This window comes from Rhinopithecus bieti, unplaced genomic scaffold (genome assembly GCF_001698545.2).
Source record: "Rhinopithecus bieti isolate Rb0 unplaced genomic scaffold, ASM169854v2 scaffold_9581, whole genome shotgun sequence".
Classification (NCBI taxonomy): Eukaryota; Metazoa; Chordata; class Mammalia; order Primates; family Cercopithecidae; genus Rhinopithecus; species Rhinopithecus bieti.
In genome coordinates, this window is record NW_016806413.1 from 4,121,162 (window position 1) to 4,144,629 (window position 23,468).

The window sequence follows — 23,468 nt, forward strand, 5'->3', positions numbered from 1 at the left end:
GCCTGCCTGGGCCTGTGGGGCTGGGTTTCCTCTCACACCTGGAAGGGCTCAGATGTGCTGCTGGACGGGGAGCAGGGGTGTGGGGATGAGGAGGGGTTGGGTTTGGGAACAACTGATAAGCATGCAGATCTGAAATCCTCATGAATGGAGAAGCCAGGAGCTCCTGGCAGGGGAACCTGTGCAGGCAAAGGCATGTGAGGGGGAATCAGGCAGCACAGCATGGCAGGGGCTTGGGGCTGAAACAAGCAGAGGCTGAGGCTCCAGGGAAGCTGCACTGTCCACTGTCCTCAGAGGCTCGAAGCTGCAGCAAAGGGGCAGGACCGCTTCAGGGCTATGTGAGGTGAGGGGTACCACTGAGGGTCCCCACTCTCCAGCACTGGGGAGGTATCCTCTCCCCAGAGAGGGAGAGAATGGGGTGAATAGAAATTAGATGAGCCAGAGAAGAATCTCGCTTCCCCATCTTCGTACCCGTTCATCACCGCCACCGCCACCGCCACCGCCATCGTCACCATCAGCAGCATCACGATTATCAGCCTCATCACAACAACAAGTTTTGAATACTTTTCAAATATCAGCGCTGGTCAGAGCACTTTAGGCACATCCTGTTTAATTTCCTCAATCATCCAATGAGGAAGGTAACTCAATTTCACAGTTGAGAAGTGGAGGCCCCAAGAAGTTGGTTACTCGCCCAAGGCCACACAGAGAGGACAGAATAGAGCTGATCTGGTCTCCAGAGTCTTCCCAGGTAAGCTTGGTTCTCACTTTCATGGAGGTGACCTGAGGACTTACTGTGGTGACCAGATAAAGAGTTGCAGGAGGGTCAAGCTGTCCTGTGAGCTCAGGAAGGGTCACTGGGCACGTGTGTTTATTTCCAAACTTTGCTGTGTGCGCGGAATATACCAGATGATTCCATATTTGCCATTTCTGTGAATCTTCCTGGCAACCCTTGGAAAGAGGTCTTGTCACCCTACTTCATGGATGAAGAACTGAGGGACAGCTGGGGGTGGGGATGGGACAGCCAGGAAAGAGCAGCTGTGGGCTGGGTCTGTTTCCATTGCGTGGCCCAGGGAGGGCAGGAAGGATTTGGCTGAAGAGGAGGCATTGGACTGGGCCAGTTTCCTGCCTTGGCATCCCCTTTTCTGCCCTGGGCTCCCAACCTCACTGCTGCAAGAGACTCCTAGGAAAGGAGAAAAACTTTCAGCTGTCCCTCTGCGCCCCTGTCAGCTTCCCATCATTTCAGTCAGAGGTGGGCCTGGCCCAGAGCCTTCAGCCCAGCCCCTCATCAAAGGGCAAGCCCTTCCTCAGCTCCAGTTCCAGGGAGCTAACTGCAGGCCCTGAGGCCCTGGCTCCCACCCACAATCTGATTCTTTTGAGGACTTCCCCCTAGGAGACTTGGGCAGGTAGAAAAGAGGGTTAAGGGCTGCTTGTGTTGGTGCATGCCTGTAGTCCCAACTACTCAGGAGGCTGAGGCAGGAGAATCGCTTGAACCCAGGAGATGGAGGTTGCAGTGAGCCGAGATCACACCACTGCACTCCAGCCTGGGTGACAGACAGAGTGAGACTCCAACTCAGGAAAAAAAAATGAGGACTAAGGCCAAAATCACTCAGCCTTGAAGCTGGGACACTGGAGCGTTGGACTCCCTACTCACCAGAGGGACCAGGGCTTGAGGAGGCCAGGCTCAATGACATAGCAAGCATCTGGTATCACAAATTATGCCAGCAAACCTGGGTGACTCTGGCATGTACACAGCAGCTTCCCATGCTGCTGTATTTGTGTGTGTGTGTGTGTATAGTGGCAGCGGTGTTAGGGTAAACATTAATGTGTTAAGGCTAGGAATCGGTAGTTTTTATTATCCCACCAAAATATGGGGATTCCAGGGTTAAGAGAGGTTAAGTGATTTGCCCATGGTCACACAGCAAGGGAGCGGCAGGTCTGAGATGCAGACCCAGGTCCGCCTGACTCCAGATCTTTCTGGGCTCCCAGCAGTGGACAAAGAGACACTCTGTTTTCTGGAGCCCTGGCTGCCATAGATGGTGGAGGAGAGGAAGGGAGGGGACAATGGGTCATCTTTGGGGCTAGGTGGCCTCTTTGAAGAGCGCTGGGACTGTGGTCAAGGCCTCATAGCAAGCTGCTCTCAAGGAGATCAAAATGGCAGTCACCATGGGATCCCAAGCAGCAGCCAAGAGTCTCCCTCCAGTCTGGGCCTGGAAACCAGCAGGCCCTATATCTGGAGAGGGGGCATGAAGGGCAGGAGGGAGGTAGCAAGGGACTTTAACCCTGTGCTGGGAGGGACATCCCACTGGAGGGGTCAGGGCATGCGACAGTGGGGGGGTCAGGGCATGCCTGGGCCAGGCTGGGCTCCACCATGGGAGGGACACTTGCCAGGTCTGCTTTGAGGCCTGTTACTTGGGCTGGGCCTTACCTAAACAAGCTCAGGATAGCTGTGACAACCAGAGGGGTGGCAAGAGCCACCTTTCTCCCAGTCTCCTCCCACTCACTATGTCTCAAAAAGCAGTCATGGCCCCCGCTTGTGCCTAGGATCCTCCACTCAGTGCCTGGAGCCAAGAATTGAGGAATGATCCTCTCCCTCCTCTCCCCCATCAGTCACCAGCCCTTTCTCAGCTTCTTCTTCCCCAGCACCACAACCACCTCATCTCCCCTGGATTAAGTAGGAGCCCCCTGCTTTCCTGTCAGCTCCACAGCCTGAGACAGCTGGAAGGATCATGCTAACACCCAGACCTGACCGTGGAACTCTCCTGATTCCCTGCCGTGGAACTCTCCTGATTCCTTGCTGTGGAACTCTCCTGATTCCCTGCCATAGTGCCCCATTCCAGCCAGCAAGGATGAGCTTCCTAGGCTGGCAGCAATGTTTTCTTATTTATAGCATCATGATGCAGGTGGTGGGGGAAGGGAGGCATCCCATAGACCCCACAGACAAGGTTAACATAGACTGTACATCGAATTTTCTCAGCCAGAATGGCTCTCCCATATTTATTTTTTAAAAAATCTCCTCAAATATTTGAAGGTAGAGGCCAGGCATGGTGGTTCACGCTTATAATCCCAGCACTTTGGGAGGCCGAGGCGGGAGGATCACGAGGTCAGGAGATCAAGACCATCCTGGTTAACACGGTGAAACCCCGTCTCTACTAAAAATACAAAAAATTAGCCAGGCGTGGTGGCAGGTGCCTGTAGTCCCAGCTACTGGGATGGCTGAGGCAGAATGGCATGAACCTGCGAGGCAGAGGTTGCAGTGAGCCAAGATTGCGCCACTGCACTGCAGCCTGGGTGACAGAGCGAGACTCTATCCCAAAACATCAATATAATAAAATAAAAGTAAGGAAGTGAGCCACCGTGAACATTTTGGTGCCTTAATGAGCTATTCCTCACCTGGCCAAACTCCCTCCTTCAGGTATTTTATCCAGCCTACGTAGATGACTTTTTTTTAACTCTCCACAATTTTTATCTTCTATAAGCTTTCTTTTAGCTTTTCCTGTAGAACCAGGTCCCTTCCTGTGGATAAACTTCTTCCCAGGTCTGTTATCTAAAAGGGTGTGAGTTGGTGTTGCCATCATCCCTACCCTACTTGCAAACTTCCCTCTTTGGAATTTCAGGTCGGTTGCCCACACCTTAATCTACTTGCTCAGGAGAACACCGTCTTTTTTCTGTTTTCAGTCCCTAATCGCAGTCTCCTATTTCTCTCCACCATTTTCAGAGACCAGGCCCACAGAGTGTGGCTGTGTAAGTTGTTCACTGTACAAGGGTACCTGGCTGGTAGGCATATACTGCTTGCCACTAGGTGGGCTCTAATGAGAGGTCATCTCTGCCTGAGGAAGGACTGACTTTTTCTTGTCAGTCCAAAGGCACCGTATGGGCCCCATTGATGCCGGCAGCCTCAGGGTTAGCTAGATGGTGGGCTGGAGTTCAGGTTCTCAAGGGCAGGAGCTGCCTTGACACATTCCAGCAGGGACAGAAGGAAGAGCCACGGGGAGAAATGCAGTTAGCAGAGTCTCAGGGAGAAAGGCAATTAGCAGGTGCTTCTGGATCAGAGAGAAGGCTGGTTTCCAGGCTCAGTGATGGCGTGCACTGTGAAACCTGCCAGAGGAGCTCATTGTTATCTGCCCAGGCACTGGGTGTCCCTGGAGGAGGTGGCCAGGCCAGGTGGGCATTGGCCTGGAATATGGCATGGCTGTGACCTTCCCAGACTCCTCAGGAGGGCTTTAAGGTCTTTCACCACTGAGGTCACAGCAGCAGGCACTTGGGGGCAAATCGGCTTATCCCAAAGAGACCCTGGGATCTACCACACATCCCCACTTTACAAGCAGGGAAACCGGGGTCCAGGGAGGAAAAGGCCACCTGGAGTGAGAGACGCATGAGTTCTGTTCGCTCTCTGAATAATTATCTAGGTTCTGCTCCTCATGAGTCCTCCCCACCCCAGGCCTGCCCCTCCCTCCATGCTCCCCACCCAGTCCTGCTCCCTCTTCCCCAAGGCTCATTAAACCTAAGCCTAGGGTGGGGCCTGCTTGATTCCTCCCTGCCTCAGTCACGCCCATTCCCTCCATAAAATCTCCCACTTCTCTCCTGCACTGAGCTCACTACCTGAATTCAATCCATCATCACTTCCTGCCTGCCTTGTGATTGGCTTTTCCTGTTTATACTCTTAGAATACTTCCTTCTCACAGAAACCAGTTAGAAATAAAAACCTGAATTGGACTTTGTCAGTTCCCCGCTTAAAACCTCCCACTTCTCACTGGACTTAGGAAAAAGCTCAAGTCTTCGCCTCTGTCCTCAAGGCCCTGTGTGGTCTGGCCTTGGCCCGCCTGTCCCTCTCCTTCCTCCCCCACCCCGGCACTCTCCCTGCTCCAGCCACACTGGCCTTCACAGAGCTTCCTTGGATGCTTATTCCACGGGCTGTTGATTCTCTCTCTCAATTGTTTGCCTGGTGGCTCTTTCTCACCTCCAGGTCTTCAGATGGCAGCTGAAGTGTCACCTCCTCAGAGAGGGACTGTTTGTGAACCTCTGTCTTAAGTTGGTCCCCACTCTCCTTGCTCTCTCGTCCAGCACTTTTTATTATTGATGATACATCTGTTTATTTCCTTACGAAATGTCTCTCCAATGAGAACGCTAGCTCTGGAAGAGCAGCCCTGGGGGCTGCTTTATCCTCTCCCCACTGTGTTTGTCCAGCTCAGCGCCTGGCACACGGGTGGGTGCTTCATTCACTGCACAGAAGAATGACTGAATCTATATTGTAAACCTCTTTAATGACTCACTAGCAAGAAAGCCACATCCTAAAGGGGCTCCCCCTTTTCTTTTCTGCCTCATTCTGTGGACATTCTGTGGACATTCATTTAAGTGGAACATGACAAGGTGTGTAAGCAAAGTCATGTGGTGGCTTCATGGAGCCCAAGAGGTCATAGGCTCCAGGCATCAAAAGACTGAATCATGACCAGCCCAAGACAACAGGACTATGGGAGCCATAACTTAATCAAGTACCTGTCAGTCAATCAGTCATCAATTGTTGAGCAAATATTTAGTGAGCCTTTCCCATATGCTTATCTTTATGTGAAGAGCTAATCAAATCCCGTGAGTTCTTTAAAGACCCAGCACCATTGCCTCTTCTGCCAGGGAGTCCCTCGGATTGCTCCAGCCTCTTTGACCACTTTTCTTTGGCTTTCCACTTCCTTGAGAGGTGAGTCCCACGCCAGCCGGCACCACTCACCTCACCTTTTCAACCCAGGGGTCTTACCTTGAATGGGGGAGAAGAGCTTGAAGATGAGGGGACAGGCCAGGACAACAACCTGGCCCCGAGGGGTGGCTGGCCAGCAGGTGAGGTTGTCCCACATCTTGCTGCAGCCTATGGGGTAAGGCAGAGGACACATGGGTCAGCACAGTGCGGGTGCCTCCAGCCCTGGGGCCTGAGGCCATAGGCATCCACTCTCTTCCTCCCTCTGCCAGGCTCCCACCTCAAGGAGCCTCCAGTCTGAGAGGGAAGGCACAGGCCTGCCCAGGCTGCATGGGGCCTGTCCTGACTGGGAGGCAGGGAGGAGGCCTGACTACAGTTCCTTGGTCCTTAGTGAGGGATAGAGCGCCCCCTGGGGATGTTTCCAATGGCAGTGGTGGTTTTGATTGTTACAGCAATGGGGGAGGCCTCACTGGCATTTGATGGGCAGCCACCAGGGATGCCAGACAGGCAACTCCTGCACAATGATGAATTGTCTCACATTCTGCATGGCTTCCAGATGAGCCACTGGCCATATGTATAGGTGAAAACCTTTCGTAATGAACAGAGCCTAGACTCTTACACCATTTTACATATAAACACAAGCCATTTACTTTATTATTTATTTACTTATTTTTTGAGACGGAGTCTCGCTCTGTCACCCACGATAGAGTGCAGTGGTGCAACCTTGGCAACCTCTGCCTCCTGGGTTCAAGCAATTCTCCTGCCTCAGCCTCCCGAGTAGCTGGGACTATAGGCCTGTGCCACCACGCCTGGCTAATTTTTGTGTTTTTAGTAGAGACAGGGTTTCACCACGTTGGCCAGGCTGATCTCCAACTCCTGACCTCAAGTGATCCTCCCACCTTGGCCTCCCAAAGTGCTGGGATTACAGGTGTGAGCCACTGTGCCCGGCCAACACAAGCTATTTATTGCACAAGTTTAACATACATGGAGTTTTCCAGGAATGCAGCCACTGAGAAAAGGGAGGGAAGATTGTATTTTGTTTTGTTCTGAACTTCACTAAGAGTTGTTCAATGTTTTGGAAAACCATGATACCCATAGCAGTACTGCCTGTGATACTTGAGTCACTGATGCAACTACCTGTGTCCATCAGTCTGCATTTGTAGGCCTTGCATTCTCAGGGTTTATATTTGTAGGTACAACCTTCAGACTACATCTAGTGTGATTATGCTTGAATATGTACATGGTACTTTATTATAAATTACTTTCCTTTTAATATTTATCTTACAGTATAACTAGAACTTTATTTTTAATAAAGTGGACGGGCGTGTGTCCTGAATTTCATATTATGATAATAAAGGAGGCATTAGAAAATGTTTTGAGACTCTGTCTCCAAAAAAAAAGAATTACGTGCACCCCAGTATACTCATCACCCCATCATAGTCTCGCTCTGTTGCCCAGGCTGGAATGCAATGGTGTGATCTTGGCTCACTGCAACTTCCACCTCCCGGGTTAAAGTGATTCTTCTGCCTCAGCCTTCTGAGTAGCTGGGATTACAGGTGCCCTCCGTGACACCCGGCTAATTTTTGTAATTTTAGTAGAGACGGGGTTCTGTCATGTTGTCCAGGCTGGTCTCGTACTCCTGACCCCAGGTGATTCACACCTGCCTCGCAGCCTCCCAGAGTGCTGGGATTACAGGCGTGAGCCACTGTGCCCAGCCCACACCTAGTTCTTGAACAACACAGATTCCCCCAATGTGGTCGGATTGTGAATTGTGATGGAGGGGAATAGTTAGGGAACAAATTCAGCAAAAACCCAATGGAGGCCGCATTCTCCGCCACAGCTATCAGCCTTGCAGAGCCTGGCCAGTGAAAGATGCACAGTGGGGTCTCCAGGGGTCTGCTTTAATAGGCACATGCAAATGCCATCATTTAGTCTGTTCAGGAGCTGCATGCCGCTGAGGGACTAGGACTGCTCTGGACCGTCCCATGCAGGAGGCTTAATTGTCTCTTTGCAATCCTGCCAGTCCCATAGATTTGCTCAGAAAACTCAACCCCTGAGCCAAAGTCAACGCCAGCTTGGCCAAGCCCAGCCCAGCCCAGCTCAGGTCCAAAGGTTCACAAGTTCCCAAGAAGGGGGTCTGGGAAGAGGAGGTGGAGGGACATCCTTACTTGGGGAAGAGGCTCGGGACTCTGTGTGTTGGAGTGGGCTGGCAGCAGCAAGGGGCACCTTCTGGGGCTGCAGCAGTCAGGCCACACCTATAGCTGAAGCCTGAGGAGGACCCCTGGATCCCCAGGGCTTGACCAGAGATTGCAGCCTCCCTTAGTCATGGACCCTGACCACTTTTCCCTGTCTTGAGGGCTCTTGTGGCCTCATGCTGGCTGCCAGTCCCTCTTCCATTCTGGGCCAGCCCCTCTGAAAGCTGAGTAGGGGCACTTCAGGTCAGTCAAACCCTGCTGGGGGTTCAAGACCCTGTTAAGAATACCAGCAAACACTCATATAACCTTTGCATGTGCCAGGCACTGTTCTAACCTCTTTGGATGAATGACTTATTTAACGCTTCCATTTTACAGATGAGGAAACAGAGGCACAGAGTGATTAGACAAGCAGCTCAAGGTCATGTTGCTGGTAAGCGGTACAGTATATTCACATGTTCCCACTCCTCTTGGTTGGAAGGGCTGTCATTTCTCTGGGAATTTTGCTGCTGCTGGACTTTGTTTACCCCTCTCTGACAGCACTGGGCATGCCCTGTTATGCAGACCGGCTATTGTGTCTGGGTGCCAGCTTGGGGTAAGGGTTGGTGAGGCAAGGTGAGGCGGGGCCTCTGCTGTGTCATTCTGTAGACTTGTGTGCACACAGAGATACACACACTGACATTTGTGCTGGTGGCCAGCACAGGCTGGGGAGTGAATCCGGGGCTGGGTCTCTGGCCCTGAGTTCTGCTTCACTGTGGTGGGACAGAAGAGAGGAAACCAGGCCCTGCCCTTGGGAGGCCACACTTGGCCTCAAGGAATCTTAGCACAACCAAGGCTGGGCTGTGAACTAGTGCTGGGGTGAGGGCAGCCAGCAGGGCAAGGGAGCAGGACGAGAGGCCAATATGAGGGACATGGTCTCGGAAGCAGGGGACGGGGTGACAGCCATGAACATGCTTGGTACCTGGAATGGCCTGTTGTCCTGGGCTAGGCAATGGGAATATTTCCTGTGTACCTGCCCTAATGAGGCTCCGCAGGTCCCATCACACATGTCACCGGGCCTATAGAAATACAGGGCCCAGGCTGGCTGTGTGTGCCCACAGGTGGGGGTGTGCCCCCACCAGGAAAGCCCAACCCAGAGCTTGGGGTAAGGGTTGGTGAGGCAAGGTGAGGTGGGGCCTCTGCTGTGTCATTCTGTAGACTTATGTGCACACAGAGATACACACACTGACATTTACGTGCCAGTACACAGAACACCAGGCACACATGCAAACATGCACACATGTACACTTACCTGAACACAGGCAACAGACACAAGCAAATGGGCACAGAGAGACACACAACTCACAGAGACATACATTCAGAGAGACAGACATGTCTGGGTATACCACTGACACTCACACTATTAGACATGCAAGCCAACACACAGAGACACAGCACACTGGGCAGACACACCTAGGCATGTCCAGAGATGGCATGTGCCCGTGCTTAAATAGACACATACTTCTGACTCACAAAGATACTCAGAGTCAGACACAGAGCTATAGACCCCAGAGACACAGACGCAGCTCCAGACAGACATGGGCCAGGAGTGCATACTTAGATGTGCATGAACATGCACAGAGCCCTACACAAGGCCACGGACAGACTCATGGCCACAACCTATGCCTGCCCTTCTCTGCATCCTAGCCTTGCGGCTGCTGGGTGACAGGGTGTTGGCACCCAACGGGAACGCTGTGCCAGCAGTGACCTCATCGGAATCACGAGGCTGGCCTGCCCCTCGGCGTGGGAGGTGCGCAGTGGAGTCTAGAGTCTGGGCCTCTCGGGGCTGCCTATGATCCCACCGTTGGGGCCTGCCAAAGCCTGTCTGCACCTGGTCCTGGCTCCCTGCACTGGTGGAGTGGGGTGGGGCCTGTAGGTAGTGGGCAGGCCCAGCCACCCCTGGACCCATGCCTCAGTCTCTGGGCCGTAGAGTCAAGGGGTTGTCCTGCTTTGAGATCAGGGTAGGCAAAGCCCATCTGTGAGGCTACACTTACTCACTTACAGAGCAGGAGGCAGACAGCCTGGGCACCAGGGCCAAGAAGAGGGACCCGGAAGGGGCTACATAACTGTCAGCTTTAGAAGGTGGAAGGGGAACTAGGGAGCCAGGAAGAGGTAAAGATGCTCCCTGCTCCTGAGCAAGGCTGTTACATAAGTGTAAGCTCAGCCTCAGGGAGATAGCCTGGGATGGAGGCCCAGAATGAGCCCAGCCATCTCACTGCCTCCAGCCCAGACGTGCCAAGCTGCTGTCCCTGGCAGTAAGACTTGAACCTGCCAACCATGCCCCATTTCCCATGGGAAGTCTACCTCAGTGCCTCCCACCTTTCCAGACTCTCTGTTTCTCCAAACCTGCTCACCCCTCCAAGTCTGGTTCAAGTGGTACCAAATAATACCACCCGTTCTTACCTGGAGCTGCTGAGCCAGAAAGAGGGTGCTGTCATCTGTCCTGATAGCCCTGCTGTCCAGTCTAGGTAGCTGGGCACCACCCTTCACACTGCCAGGTGGAGCTCTCCCAGCCCCCTGAGGAGGAATGGCTGGGGCCCTCATGTGCTTAGCCTCTGGGGCTGACCTTGACTGGTCTCATCAACTGAATAGTGAGCTGATGGTTCATCTGGCCACTAAGGGTGGGTTGGGATGGAGAAGCCAGTGTTTGTGCCTGTATGTGTATGCTTAGGGGCTGGGCATGTGTGTGTGTGTGTGTGTGTGTGTATGTGTGTGGTGTCACTATCGGTCCTCTTGGTGTGACAGAGGCAGAGCCTGGGGTTGAGAGGGAGGGGTGAGCCTAAGTTTCCAGGCTGAGTATTGGCTGTGGTGAGTATTCCACATCTGTCCAGATAAAACTTGTGCCCTTTCTTGCTCTGGACCACTAAGATGGCTTTGAGCTTCCATGCGGTCCCTGTGGGGGTCACATATTGTGACTGAATGTCCCTCTTCTTCCTTTGAGATGCTAACAGTACAATGTTATAATCTTGGAGTATGGTATTATGGGGCTAGTTCTCCCTATGTCAGCTCCTGACAGCCTACCCTCATTGGTCACAGGTCGCCCACCACGCAGCATGCTGGGCCTTGTGTCCTGGGTGGGCTGGCCGCCATGGAGATCTTCACTTTTCCTGGAGAAGAGGGATAGGGAGCCCCAGAGGCAGAGCTGGCTCCATGTACCTTTCAGAACCCCGATTTAGTATGTCCTCCTCAGCTGCGGCTGGGAGCTCCCCAGACCTGGGGTGGGAATGTGGAAGCCTGCTAGCCCCTTTCTTCTTCCATCTGGCTCCCCAGCCGCTCCTCACCATCATCCAACAAATGTGGAACGAACGTGACTTGGATCTCAGCTCGAGACATGAGGAATCGTGGGCTCCCTGGGGGCATGTAGCCCCCCCCCTCTGCCCATGGGGGCCTCACCTGTTGTCTCATTCTCCAGCTGGGCCTCCTCCAGGCACTGCTTGTGCTGCACCTCGATCATCTGCACATAGTCACACTCCTCCTGCAGACTGGCTGCCTGGCCACCCTGGGGACAAAGACAGGGAGGGCCCATCAGCCTCGTTCATAGACTCAGGAGCACCAGGCCCAGTCTCTGGATGCACCTGCCCTCTCCCTGGAAGAGATCCAAGTTCCATATGGAACCCAATACCAACCCCAGACTGAAACCTGAACCTGACTCCAACCTGTTGTCCATTGCCCCCAAACCTGGGTCGGCCCTGAGGACCCTGCCACAGCTTCTTGATGGCTCCCGCAATAGTGCTGCAGCTATAACTGCTTTGTCTCTTTGTGGGTGGCACAACTCCAGATGGCGGCAAGAGGGCCTCCCCTTAGAGGCCTGAGCTGGCCCTCTGGACTCTGCCACTCTCCAGCTTGGCTTAAGAGTCTGTCCCTGTCTCGGTCTCCCTGATGAGTGGGGCCAGCTCATGCTACTACTCTGTTATGTGGAGTTGGATCCTGGTCTCTGGTTTCCAGCGCCAGCCCCAGGAAGAATCTAGGAGTTTAGCTGTATTTTCCAGCTGCTGTCATTCCGGGATTCTGTGCTCAGTCCCCTGGGCCACCAGGCTAGGAAGGGGACTCTGGCCTTCCTTGCCCAGATCTCACCTGTCTCCTTTTTAGTTTCTAAATAATTCAAGCTATACCAGATCTACTGAGGGTAGGGAGGTTTAAGGAAGTAAGAGAGCACCTCTAGGATACCACCAGGCCTCCCCTGTCTCTGGAAAGTGAAGAGAAGGGATGGAAAAGCCCAAGCTTCTCCCCTGCTCCTCCCTGTACCCTGGCCAGGGATCAGGGGTGGGTCAGACCAGGGTGACTGGGGACACTGACCTTGTGGAAGACATGTGAGTGGGGGTGATGGCTGTCTGGGAACAGCCAGAAAAAAGTAGGTCTTGGGAGCTCTTAGATGGGTTAGGGTGGGTGAAGGCCTCCATGGAGGAAGCGTTGGGCTGGCAGCAGCTTCTGCGTCTTTAGAAAAGTGGCTGCTGGTCCTGGCAACCCCACACCAGTTTCCTTATCTCTGCCTGGGGAGAATGTTGGTTTCCACCAGGGCCATAGGAGAGAGTCCAGCAAGACCACTCCAGAGTCAGACATTCTCACTGTCTCCTCCAACTTGTCCTTCCCACCCTGCGACAGGATCCTTACCTCCCTGGGCCTCAGTTTCTCTGTAGGCTACATGGGCCTCAACCACCTCCCCTGCTGACTTAGAGATTTCTTGAAGTGGGTCTGTGGGAAGAACATAGGTGGGGGACCTTCCTTTAAGGAGGGCCCTCTTGGCCTGTAGGGACCAAAGTGCTTAGTACTTTGACCATTGTTTTAAGTAAATCAGCTCCATTTACTGGGATGTGCATCCCAGCTGGCAACCAGCAATCCATTGCTGTGGTGGGAGAGGGGTCCGAGCTGAAGCTGAACAACTCAGTGCCTAAGAGGCTGCACAGCCAAGTCCCTTCCACCCCAAACAGCTCTCTCATTCCTGTTGAGGGCTCTCTGGTCGAGCTTCTGTCTCACAGGTCACCTGAAGGCCAACACTCCCAGAAGCAGTTAGCACCATGGTTGACCTCGTCCAGGTCCAGGTCCAGGGAAGGCCTCCCTCTCTAAGACTCCTTTAGATTTCCCCAGAATCCAGACCTCACCTGTGTTGCCCTGAAAGCTGCACAGTGAACATGAGCTCCATCTTGCACCTTTACCAGCCAACCGGGGTAAAAACATTAGCTGGTAAGTCATTTAAAACATATTGAAAGTAACACAGTTGTGTGATGGAGCATGATACAGTTATTCGTGTAACTGTTAAAAGATAGGAGGCTTCAAGGAAACTGTGTCTGTGGTTCCTCTTTGGGGTCACGTGCTTCCTCTCTTTTCCATAAGGGTTACTCAGCCTGAAATGCTCAAGACACTCTGTCTCAAGGGATTTGTGGGTGGTTCATCCTCAAGTATAGGGGGAAGAGTGGCCAGGTAGATCTCAGAGGTGGCTTCTGGAAGAGGAACCTGGGTACTGGCCACCCTGCCTTGTATCCCATCATTGGTCTGTCTTGCCTGTCTTGGAGCACGTTTCTCACCAAGGTACCATCCCAACCCCATTTCCCACCAGCAATAGGGTTCATTCTACTTTCTGGCCCCTTTCCAGCCTCTCCTGATTCTCCTGTCCATTCTCACCTCTCATGACACTGTAACCTGAAAACAGGATGGATATTAGTGGATATTTATTGTTTCTGCCTTCCACCATCCTTTACTCTCTTCTGGTGCCATGTTCTCCTCTGTATCTAGGAAACAACCTCCTTCCCTACCTCCAGTTCATGGAGTGCTGATGAACTCTCTTCCAGGGGATTGACATGTGACCAAGGCTTAAGTCAATCAGAGCATTCCTGGCCACAGTGCCTGACACATAGCCCGAGTCAGGCTACTCAGAGCCAGGAGGCTCACTCCTGGGACTTTGGATTAAGTGATTAAGCAAGTGAATTTGCTTTTTCCCACTGGACTGGAAACCTTAAAGGAAGCAAGGGCTCAAACTTCTGCTGTCTTCTTCTTGACAAGTGGAACACAGGAATGAAAACTACACAGCTGAAGGCAGAATAGAGAGATGGAGAAAAATCAGGTTCTCTTAATATTGTCTGGGTCTGTGAATGCAGCCATACCTGAAACCAGCCCTACTGCTAGCAACATGAGCTGATGCCTTGCCTTTATAGCTTGGCTCAGTTGAGTTTTCTGTTGGTCGCTGTAAACAAAAGTGTCCAGCCTTGCCCTCTGAGGACAGGACAATGGACGCCCTCACTTTCTGGGCCATCTTAAGCCAGGACTGTGGCCATGTAGTTTGCCAAGAAATATTTGTTTCCCAATCACCATGGGTACCTAGGATTTCTGGCAGCTTTGGCTTACAACTCTCTGAGGGTAGAAGAGTGTTGGGTCAACTTCTCCAGCCAACTCTGCTCCCTCAGCTGCACAGACACAGAGCCTTTCCTTAGAGGCAGTTTGGAGAGAAAGGAGGTTTGGGTACTGAAGCCTGTGGTGTTTATGAAAAAGTGGGTGTGGTCTGGAAGATGAGCTCTCTCTTTGTCACAATTTAGTTTAGTGTTGAGCCCTATCTGGGGAGGGGTAGAGGAAATGGAGAACCAAAGAGGGACCTGAGCTGACCCCGCAAATGCACATTCCCAGATGGGACCTAAGTCCCTGACCGCTGGTCTGGACTGCATCAGTCCTCCACAGCCTCGCCTTGGGTCCTCTGGTCAACCATTGCCCTTTGAGGGACTGGGCCAGGGCAGCTCCCTCTAGTCCTTATCACTGAGGAATTCAGTCAGACTTTGGACTTCCTCTCCCACTTATTTATTTCCCTATTCTAAACATCCTCATTATCCCTCTGGACTTCAGGCACACAGAGAAAGTTGAAAAATTCCCTGGCTGAATATAGCCAAGCCTACTGATCTTGGGGAAGTGTTCCAGGGTGGGATATAGCTAGAGTCTGGGCTTCCTACAGAATGGGTATGCTGTACTCATTCTGTAGAGGTAGGTCATGGAGGATGTGCGAGTTAGACAATTAGAAGTGGAGTAAGAGCACCCCAGAAAGTAGAGCAGCGTGTGCGCAAGCATGGAGGCGTGAAAATGCCTAATGCATGCAAGGTTGTGAGAAGCCTGGTGTAGCTGCAGCAAGGAGTTCCAGGGGCATCGGGAGACAAGTTGAGAGATGTAGACTGGGGTAGGATTGGGAAGGGCCTGGAATGCCAGTTTTCAATGTGAACTTTCACTCCTGGGCCATGGGGGCCAACAGAGACTTGAACCAGGAGACTGAGGATGGGGGATGCACATTTTACAAAGATCCCTCAGGTTGCAGGTGGTGGGGCTGAAAGCTATTGCACCAGTCTAGGCAGGAACTACTGAAGCCTGGGCAGGACAGTGGATACAGAGAAGAGGGGGCATAGAGAGGAGGGGGCAGGTGGAATGAACAAGACTTGGTTAGTTCCTGTCTCCAACTAGACTCAGGATTCTCCTGCCAACTCCCTGTCATTCACCTCCCACATCCAGCTAACACCATGGCAGAGGACAGAAGAAGATCAGGATGGAGGAGATGCTGTGGACTTCTTCAGTCTTGCCTGGGTCCCTTCTGGGCTTAGGAACTCCTGTCCTAAAGAAGGTGCTGAGAGCCCAGCCTGGCCCAAAACTCTCCAGCCTCAGCTCAACTGCAGGGTCAGGCTGTCTTTAAGCTTACTTTTTGGAGCTCAGTCTGGCACAGGAATTGGTGAGGGGCTAGAGAGAAAGCCCTGCTTTTGCCTCTCCATGTGGGGTTCTCTGAGATCTGGAGCAAAAGCTAGGTGTGGTGATGGGGGTATGGGTGAAGATGCTGGGAGTTGTAGCTGTTAGATGCAAGGGGCTCTGAAAGACAGAGTGGGCCATGCTCAGGTTCGTAGGCCATGTTCAATCTCCTCAAGGGAAGCCTGAGACCACAGCTACTGCCTCGAACCAGAAGCCCCAGCCTCATCATCTGGGGCCAGGGAACTAGGGCAGGAGGAGCCAAGTAGCGCAGCAGGAAGCATGAGTCCCTCTGAGGAGCAGCTGGTCTCTGAGAGGAGCACAAAATGCAGCAGACTGGATAAGGTGAGGCAGGAGAAAAAACTGTCTGCAAATTACCAAGCATGCGGAGCCTCCATGGATGATTTGTGCTTCCGAGGTTTGTCAAGAGGGCTATTTTACTTTTTTCCTGCCTGCGACTGTTAATGAAGGCAGGGGAATGGGAATTAGAGGACAGGGGGCTCAGGAGTGGTTCCATTTACCCTCTCCCCCATGACCCCAGCCCTTTGCAGAAACCATCTCATATCTCATGACTTATTTGCTCTACTCGGCCAGCCCCCTGCTGAAATCATGGGGTAAAAAAGAGACACGGGGGAATGGAGGAGCCAGAGAGAAAGCAGTGTGATCACAGGCACACAGGACAGCAGCCCAGCTTCCCATCCTTACTGGCTTTTGCATGTGAGTGGGCGAGGACGTGCAGACCTTGTAGTTGGGAGGCAAGAAGGGAGAGAGGAGAGAAAAAGTGGGAGGAGGGAAGGGCAGGAAAGGAGCAGGTAAAGAACATACGAAGGTAAGTTGGATCACGGGATCCAGGAGTCACAAAAGAAAGGAGAAACATGCTCCCAGCTTTGCAGAAAGCACTAAAGGAAGTCAAACTAAGACTTCCCCTCACTGGAGCAGCCTGCTAGGGTGATGGGAGTGTGTAATAGTTTGACCTTGGCAGTGGTGACACAGGTGTACACATATGTCACAATTCACTGAGCTGTCAATTCAGATTTGTGCATTTTACTAATTTTAAAAATATCTAAAGTCCCAGCACAGCATGGACACGCCATAGCCCACCCTGGAAGTAGTAGTCCCCTCTTCATGAGGTGGCAGAGCCTAGTTCAGACCACAGTTTCCAGAATGAGACTGTCTGCCACTTCCTGGCTGGATGACTTGGGCGATTTACTCAACCTCATCTATAAAATGGGGACAACAACAATACCACCTACTTCTAGAATTGGGGTTGAGGGTCACATGTAAAAGACACCAGCCAGGCACCAGGAGCATTAGCAGTGACTGTCAAAGCTCTAGTCGTCCTCATGCCAGGCTGCCCCTGCCGTCCACACCCAAGCCTAGCCACAGCTGTAGTGCCTTGCATAACCCCAGGCAGGCTGAAGTTCCTACCTACTGATAAGTGCCAGCCGTACCCACCAGAGGTCTCGAGTCTGCCAGTTAGCTTCGCCCTGTACTGCTTTCTCTTCTCTTCCTTGTTTCTTTACATCCCTTTGCCAACAGCCCAAAGCTTCCCTGCTGCAAATTCTTTTTTTTTTTTTTTTTTTGCCAGCCTCACTTCCTCTTGGGGAAGGCTGAACTCTGGTAGAAGAGGAGAATGAGAACTGTTGTGTGAGGGTTGATGGGGTTGGGGAGGAAGAGGGGGAGACAGAGGGATACAGGATTGTGCTTGGGAGAAGAAGAACTTTCCACATCTCAGAGTGATATCAAGACAAGGGTTCTCATAATTAGCAGAACCCGAGCGCAGACATTCAGCTTGCTCTCATCTAAGGGTTCTTCTTGGAAGGTTTCTTTCAGGGGCGTGAAGCCTTTATTTGCAGAAGAACACAGGCTAAGCATTTAGTTTAAATCCTTTGTTGCTTGTTTGTGATCCTGGCCACACCTAGGAAACTGAGTTTGCAGGACTCAGCTTATAAACACAGTGCCTGTGGGTGACATTGGTGTTGGAGCCACCTGCAGAGGGCTGGACTCCAGCACAGGTAGCCACAAGGCTATGAGTCCTTAGTACATGGAGGCTGGTTGGTGACCTCTTCCCCCTCCTCTGGTGACCTGCTGTGCAGGAAGAACTTGTTCTGAAGTTAGGTAGTAGGAGGCATTTCCTGAGAGATAATGGGCAGCATGAGATGGGCTGCATGAAAAGACTAGGTCCTGCCCAGTGGAGCCCAGCCTGACTCTCACTGCCAAGACACCTGGCTTTCTCCCTTCCAGCTCGCTGGACAGTCCTGTCAGACACAGACATGAAACTCCTGCGAGAAGACCAAGCCCTGGATAATATCACCACTCATCCTGTGGCGCTTCATTACATTCCAACTGGGGATATTTGAAAGATATTAAGCAATTCCTGTCAATTTTGTTAGGTGTAATGACAGTATCATAGTTATATAGAAGAGTGTCCTTTGGTTTCAGAGATGCATTCTGAAATGATTTGGGGTAAAAGGTCAGGAAGTTTATAATTTACTTTAAAATACTTCAGCCCAAAAGCAAATGAAGCATATATTAATTGTTAGATGTTAACAATTGTCAAACCTCGGAATTGGGTATTTGCGCGTTCAGTATAATATTCTCTCTGCTTGTTCATACATTTTCACCAAAAAATTAAAAATTTGAAACACTATACATGTGGTGGAGAGATTAAACTGCTTTTTCTTCTTCAGAAATAATTCTAAGGGGCCAGGTGTGGTGGCTCAGGCCTGTAATTCCTAGAACTTTGGGAGGCTGAGGCAGGTAGATCACCTGAAGCCAGGAGTTCGAGAGCAGCCTGGCCAACATGGCGAAACCCTGTCTCTACTAAAAATACAAAAATTAGCCAGGCATGGTGGTGGGAGCCTGTAATCTCATCTCCTAGGGAGGTTGAGGCAGGAGAATCGCTTAAACCCGGAAGCTGGAGGTTACAGTGAGCCAAGATCACACCACCACACTCCAGCCTGGGTGACAGAGCAAGACTCCATCTCAAAAAGGAAAAAAAAAAAAAAGAAAAGAAATACTTCTAAGTTATGTGAGAGAGTTTGTACATACTGACATTTTCAATAGGTACAATAAAAATCATTTTGTATTGGGAAGTCAAATAGGGTAAGGCAGAATCTGGGTAAGGCAGAAGGGGTTAAGAAAGGGACTAGGCTTTGCATAGTCCCCAGGCCCCATTCCCTGCTCCATGGCCAAAGGGGCCACAGTGAAGGGTCCAGCAATGGCGGAGTTGTGGCAGGTAGAGGTTAGCGCCCCTACCCTTGTCTCATGGCCCATGATGGATTTCCACTGAGGCTGCCCACAGTGTGAAGGCCCATCTGCTCTGAGAGGCCCCATTGCCTACCTAGGCCTGGAGTCTTACCCCCAAAATGTTTTGGCCACCTCATGAAGACACCTCCCCTAAGCCCACGACTCCTGCCTGCCCTGGGAACCCCTGGGCAGATGAGGGCCAGAAATAGCTGTGTAAGGTTCCACAGGGCTCCCAAGCCGGGGACGGAGGAGAAGGGATGACGGTCACACAGTTCATATAGCCACCTTCACAGCCTTTACCTCCTTGAAAGTTCACAGAAGTCCTGCCTGAAAGACAAACTCCATTTCACAGAGTTTGTCTGGTGCTCCAGGGGTAGATTATGTCCCACTCAGGAGGCGGAGTTGGCTCCAGCCCAGCCCTCTCCTCTCGCTTCTCCTGCACACTGGGCCGAGGCCTCTCACCTTCCCTTTTGTGGTGAGGAACCCGAGGCCCCTCCACAGAGGTTAAAGACGTTCCCAAGGTCAAGCCATTGCCATGGAGTGGAGTGAGGACCAGCTCTCCTGTCCCCAGCCTGGGCTCCCCAGGGATGCCCTACAAACCTCAGAGAAGGCCTAGTCTTAGTGCACCAGGATGGGAGGGTGGAAACTTCCAAAGGGGCTTGCTTTTCCAGCATGGTACCCTGGGAGCCCTGGCCAGGCCTCACAGAGGTGGTAACCTCACTTGAGGAGGAGCCTGACCCAGATGCAGCCATGTTTTCCAGAGCTCATAGGGTGGCCTGCTGGGGGCCAAGAGGGCCTGGGCAGCTGTGGTCAGCCTCTGGAGAGGGTAGAGTCAGGTGGCAGGGGCAGCAGGATGCCGGTGGCAGGGTGAGGCCTTCAGGAGCTGGTGGCCACTAATCAACCTCAGAGTGGGGGAGAAGCCAAGCCTCTCCCAGCTCCTGGGACTTCTCCTTCTGGGGCCAGGCCCATTGGTCCTGTCAACAGAGGCTGTTTTATGGTTTAGGGTGAAAGATTGGCTCATCTGGTCAAACTCTTCAGAGAACCGTCCTGCTTCTTCCAGGGAGCCTCCACTGACTATTCCTCTCAGCAACCCCTCCCCCGGTTCTAGGAGACTGTACCCCACATCCATCTGGGCCCTTCCTCCTAAGTCACTGGGTCTAGTCTCCCATACCAGATAGAGAATTTTCCCAGGAGGAGGCCTGTGACTCTCCTCCCCCAGCCTCGTGCTGGGCATTGCCCTGAGCAGCTCTGCTTCTGGATGAGGAGTCCCTGTGGCTGCTGTCTGGGGGGCAGGGGCAGTGGAAGGCTTGACAGGTGACCTTGGGGCAGACTTCCTCCTCTGAGACACTGGAGGTTTTCTTTCCTTTTTTTGCCTCCCTGTTCAGAGATTTCCCCTTTCCAGGCTGAAGTCACGGCATCATAAACAAGAGTGATAAGGCCTTGGGCCTTCAACCTGAACTTTGCAGCTGCCATTTTATGACTCTGATAACTCCTGGCACCCCCCCCCCCCCGCAACCCCCACTGTCACACCAAGTCCAGCTAGAGCAGCATTGCCTGTGTCCATTCCATGAGGGAGTGATTGGTAGCTGGCGGGTAGGAAGGAGAAGCAGGGAGGGAAACAGGGACCCCTCACTTCAGCCTGCCCTCACCCAGTCCTGGTTGAGTCCCTTCTCCTCTCTCTGTGGACCCAGCTCCTGCACTGGACTGTAAGGAATATGGGAATATAGAGACCCCAGCCCCTGACCTCATAGGATGGCCAGAATAGCCCAGCCTGGGAGGTGGGTAGGGCTGAAGGGTGGAGTTAGAGGGGGAAGGGTCGAGTTGGTTGGAGCAATCAGGGAAGGCTGTCTGGAGGAGGAGATAGAGTTGGGCACTAAACGAATAAGATGTGGAAAGACGGGGGAGGGTAGGCATTAGAGGGAGGAGACAGATTTGGGCTGTCTCTGAAGTGTGAAGCAGAAGTGGCCTGATGTGAAAGGAGGCCTTTCTGAATCCACTCTGCCCCTGAGCTCAGAAGCCTCTCGGGATGGAGGAATGGGGTGTCAGCAGTGGTTCCAAGATCCCTGGCTCATCCAAGAAGAGTTTGAGTGTCTTGAACCCGGGGTTGGGAGGGCCAGAGGGTTGTTGGAGAGGCCCGGAGGCTTCAAGCAAGTTGTGCCAGAGCTGTGGGCTCTGGGACAGAGTTTGGTGAGACTTTGAGTGCTCGAGAGGTTGGTCTCATGGCTGTCATGGGTGGAGGTGAGGCTCCTGCCAATTGTCAGAGGTCTGCTCCTAGGACAGGCAATGAGCTTCCCGTGCCCAGGGTGCTCAAGACATCTGCTAGATGGAAACACAGAGATTCCTGCTCTGGTGGAGGTGATGGTGAGGGAAATGATCACGGGAGAGAATGAACTAGATAATGAAGATTCCTCACCCTCGCCCAGCCAAATTGGAGTGGGCATTTAAGGCCCTACCTAAGCAGCAACTCTAGATTATTCAAGGTCTGGGGTAGGGAGAAAATCAACCTCTGTCTAGGTCTAACTGGTGGCAGACAGATGTGGCTCTTGTGTCTCTGGACCTCACTTTGCACCATCTGTAAAGTGGGCTTCAGCAGACTCAATGAGTGCTGAGGTCTTCCCTGTTCTAGAGTGAGATGATCCATGCATCTCCTGCCTCAATCTGCCTCATGGCCCAGGTAAGCCATCCACAGATACACACATCACACCCACACGTGGGGCACACGAGTACACATGTATCAAGAGCATACACATACCCATGTTGAGAGGAAGCAGAAGTGGGAGGAAGAGGGAGGCCACTGCTTGTTGGCATTGGCTTCCTGCTCAGCTCTCTCCGTGCACAGGCCTGGCCCCTCCTGTTAACCACCACCTTTAGCCCCTCACTGCTCACCAGCTTCCACCTTGGGCTCTGGTACCTTTTTGCTCTGCTCAGTGGGAGGGCACAGGGAGGGATGTGCCTGTCACTCACCTGATCCCAAGAACCCCTTCTCAAATCCTGGGGCCCCCAGCACTGGTTCTGCTGCTGACACCTCCAGACAGTCACAGCACACAAGGACGGCCCTCACATCCTCCCTCTCACCTGCGGTGTACCAAACCTTCCATCTCAATCGGCCGCAGTACCTGACCCTGCTCCCACTGACCGCCCCACCCCACTGCTCACCGGCAACCACCACAAGAAAGGCAAGTCTGGGGCCCACTCTTCCCCACTGCCCCTCCACTGATGCTGTGCCTGCTCCGGGCTGCTCTGGGAGGGACTGGGCACCACCAATATCCCAGCCCTCGCGTCTAGGTTCGGTCTGGAGCGGTGGGAGGAGGCGAGACGAGGTGCTTGATGTCCCCTATTCCTCCTACACAGACACTCGCACGGATGGCCCGGCTCCCGCCGTCCCCCACCTCCCCCACCTCCCGCAACTCCCAGGCTGCCGGGACTCAGGGCGGCCGGGCGAACACTCACCGCTGGCCCAAGGGCGCAGGCGAGGGCGCCTGCCAGCACGCATAGCCAGCGGGCGGGCAGCGGACTTGGCGGGCGCATGGTCTGCCCTGAGCCCGCGGCGGGCGGCCCCGCGCGGGCAAAGAGCTGGCGAGCGGCGCACCAGGCGGGCGATGGCCGGGAGCCTGGCAGAGTGGCGCTGGCGCGGTGGCCCCAGAGCTAAGAAGCGCAGCTCAGGGCTGGGGGCGGGCCCCGGGGGCTCGTCTGACGGGCGGCGGGTCTAGCCAATGAATGGGTGGAGGCGGGGCCGCCGCGCAGGTATGGGGCGGGGCTGGGGGCCCCCCTGCGAGTGAGGAAGCTCTGCTCTCCCTTTGCCAATCCCACACCTCGGTCTTCCGTCGTGAGACATTCATAGGCCTTCGCCCCTTAAGGCTCATCACCTGGGAATCTCGAGACCCGAACACGTCCCATCCTTCCATGCTCCCACCTCCGTACGCCCCCTCAGCCCCACCCCAGGGCGCTCCTCACGTCTGCCCTCGGAGCCACCTCCTCCAGGAGGCCTCCCAGCCAGCCTCCCCATTTCCCACCTGTGCGCTTCGGAGGGCTCCTGCGCGCAAACCCGATTACGAGACATGAAGTGCCACTTATCTTCCCAGGCTGCGAGCTGAGGCCCAGCACGTGACCTGGGGCTGAGAGAGATCGGGTTGTTTGATCCATTTTCAACAGCCCGGATTCATCCTTCGCGCCGAAGAAGCCGGGCGAGAGGAAGCGAGGGCTCGAAAGAGGCCCGACTCTGGATTCCTTGGTGTTCCCTACTCTCGGGTGACCTGACCGAGCGCGTTCAGTACCTGCTGGGTGCCCTGGCCCTTCAAGCCTCGGGGGACCTGCTCCAGGGAGGATGGGTTGTCCGCACCCTCGCAGGTCTCGACCAGGGCACCTCCCCAGGGAGGCTGGGCTGCAGCGCCCTCGCGTGGGGAGCGAGGTCTGCTCCCAGCCCGCGGGCCGACTCCGCAGCTGACCTAAAACGAACCACAGACCTCCTCCTCCTCCTGAATTTTATATTTTACAGCTGGGGATACTGGGGTGCAGAGAGGGGCCAGGACCCTGGCCACCTGCCTCTGGTGCTGAGCTTCCAACGCGCGGCGCCTCGGCCTCCGGGTGACACCGGGCCAGCCCCT

The 23,468-nt window shown here is 53.5% G+C and overlaps 1 protein-coding gene across 5 annotated transcripts in view; it reads right to left on the minus strand.

Moving 5' to 3' along the window:
- VIPR1 (vasoactive intestinal peptide receptor 1) overlaps window positions 1-23,192 on the minus strand; it is a 35,170-nt gene extending 11,978 nt beyond the window's left edge. The window contains exons 1-3 of one of the 5 annotated variants that reach the window (XR_001886420.1): window positions 22,315-22,557; window positions 11,305-11,410; window positions 5,744-5,851 (exon numbers count right to left, since the gene is read on the minus strand). Coding sequence is in view for 4 of the 5 variants with exons in the window: in XM_017876364.1 (XP_017731853.1) it covers window positions 5,744-5,851; window positions 11,305-11,410; window positions 22,315-22,392 (292 nt within the window). In the remaining variant the exon portion in view is untranslated. Of the gene's footprint in view, window positions 1-5,743; window positions 5,852-11,304; window positions 11,411-12,522; window positions 12,609-22,314; window positions 22,558-23,138 lie in introns of those variants that run through there. The other 4 variants (XM_017876367.1, XM_017876364.1, XM_017876363.1 and 1 more) reach the window with 4 other exon arrangements.
- Between the last annotated feature and the right edge of the window lie 276 nt (window positions 23,193-23,468).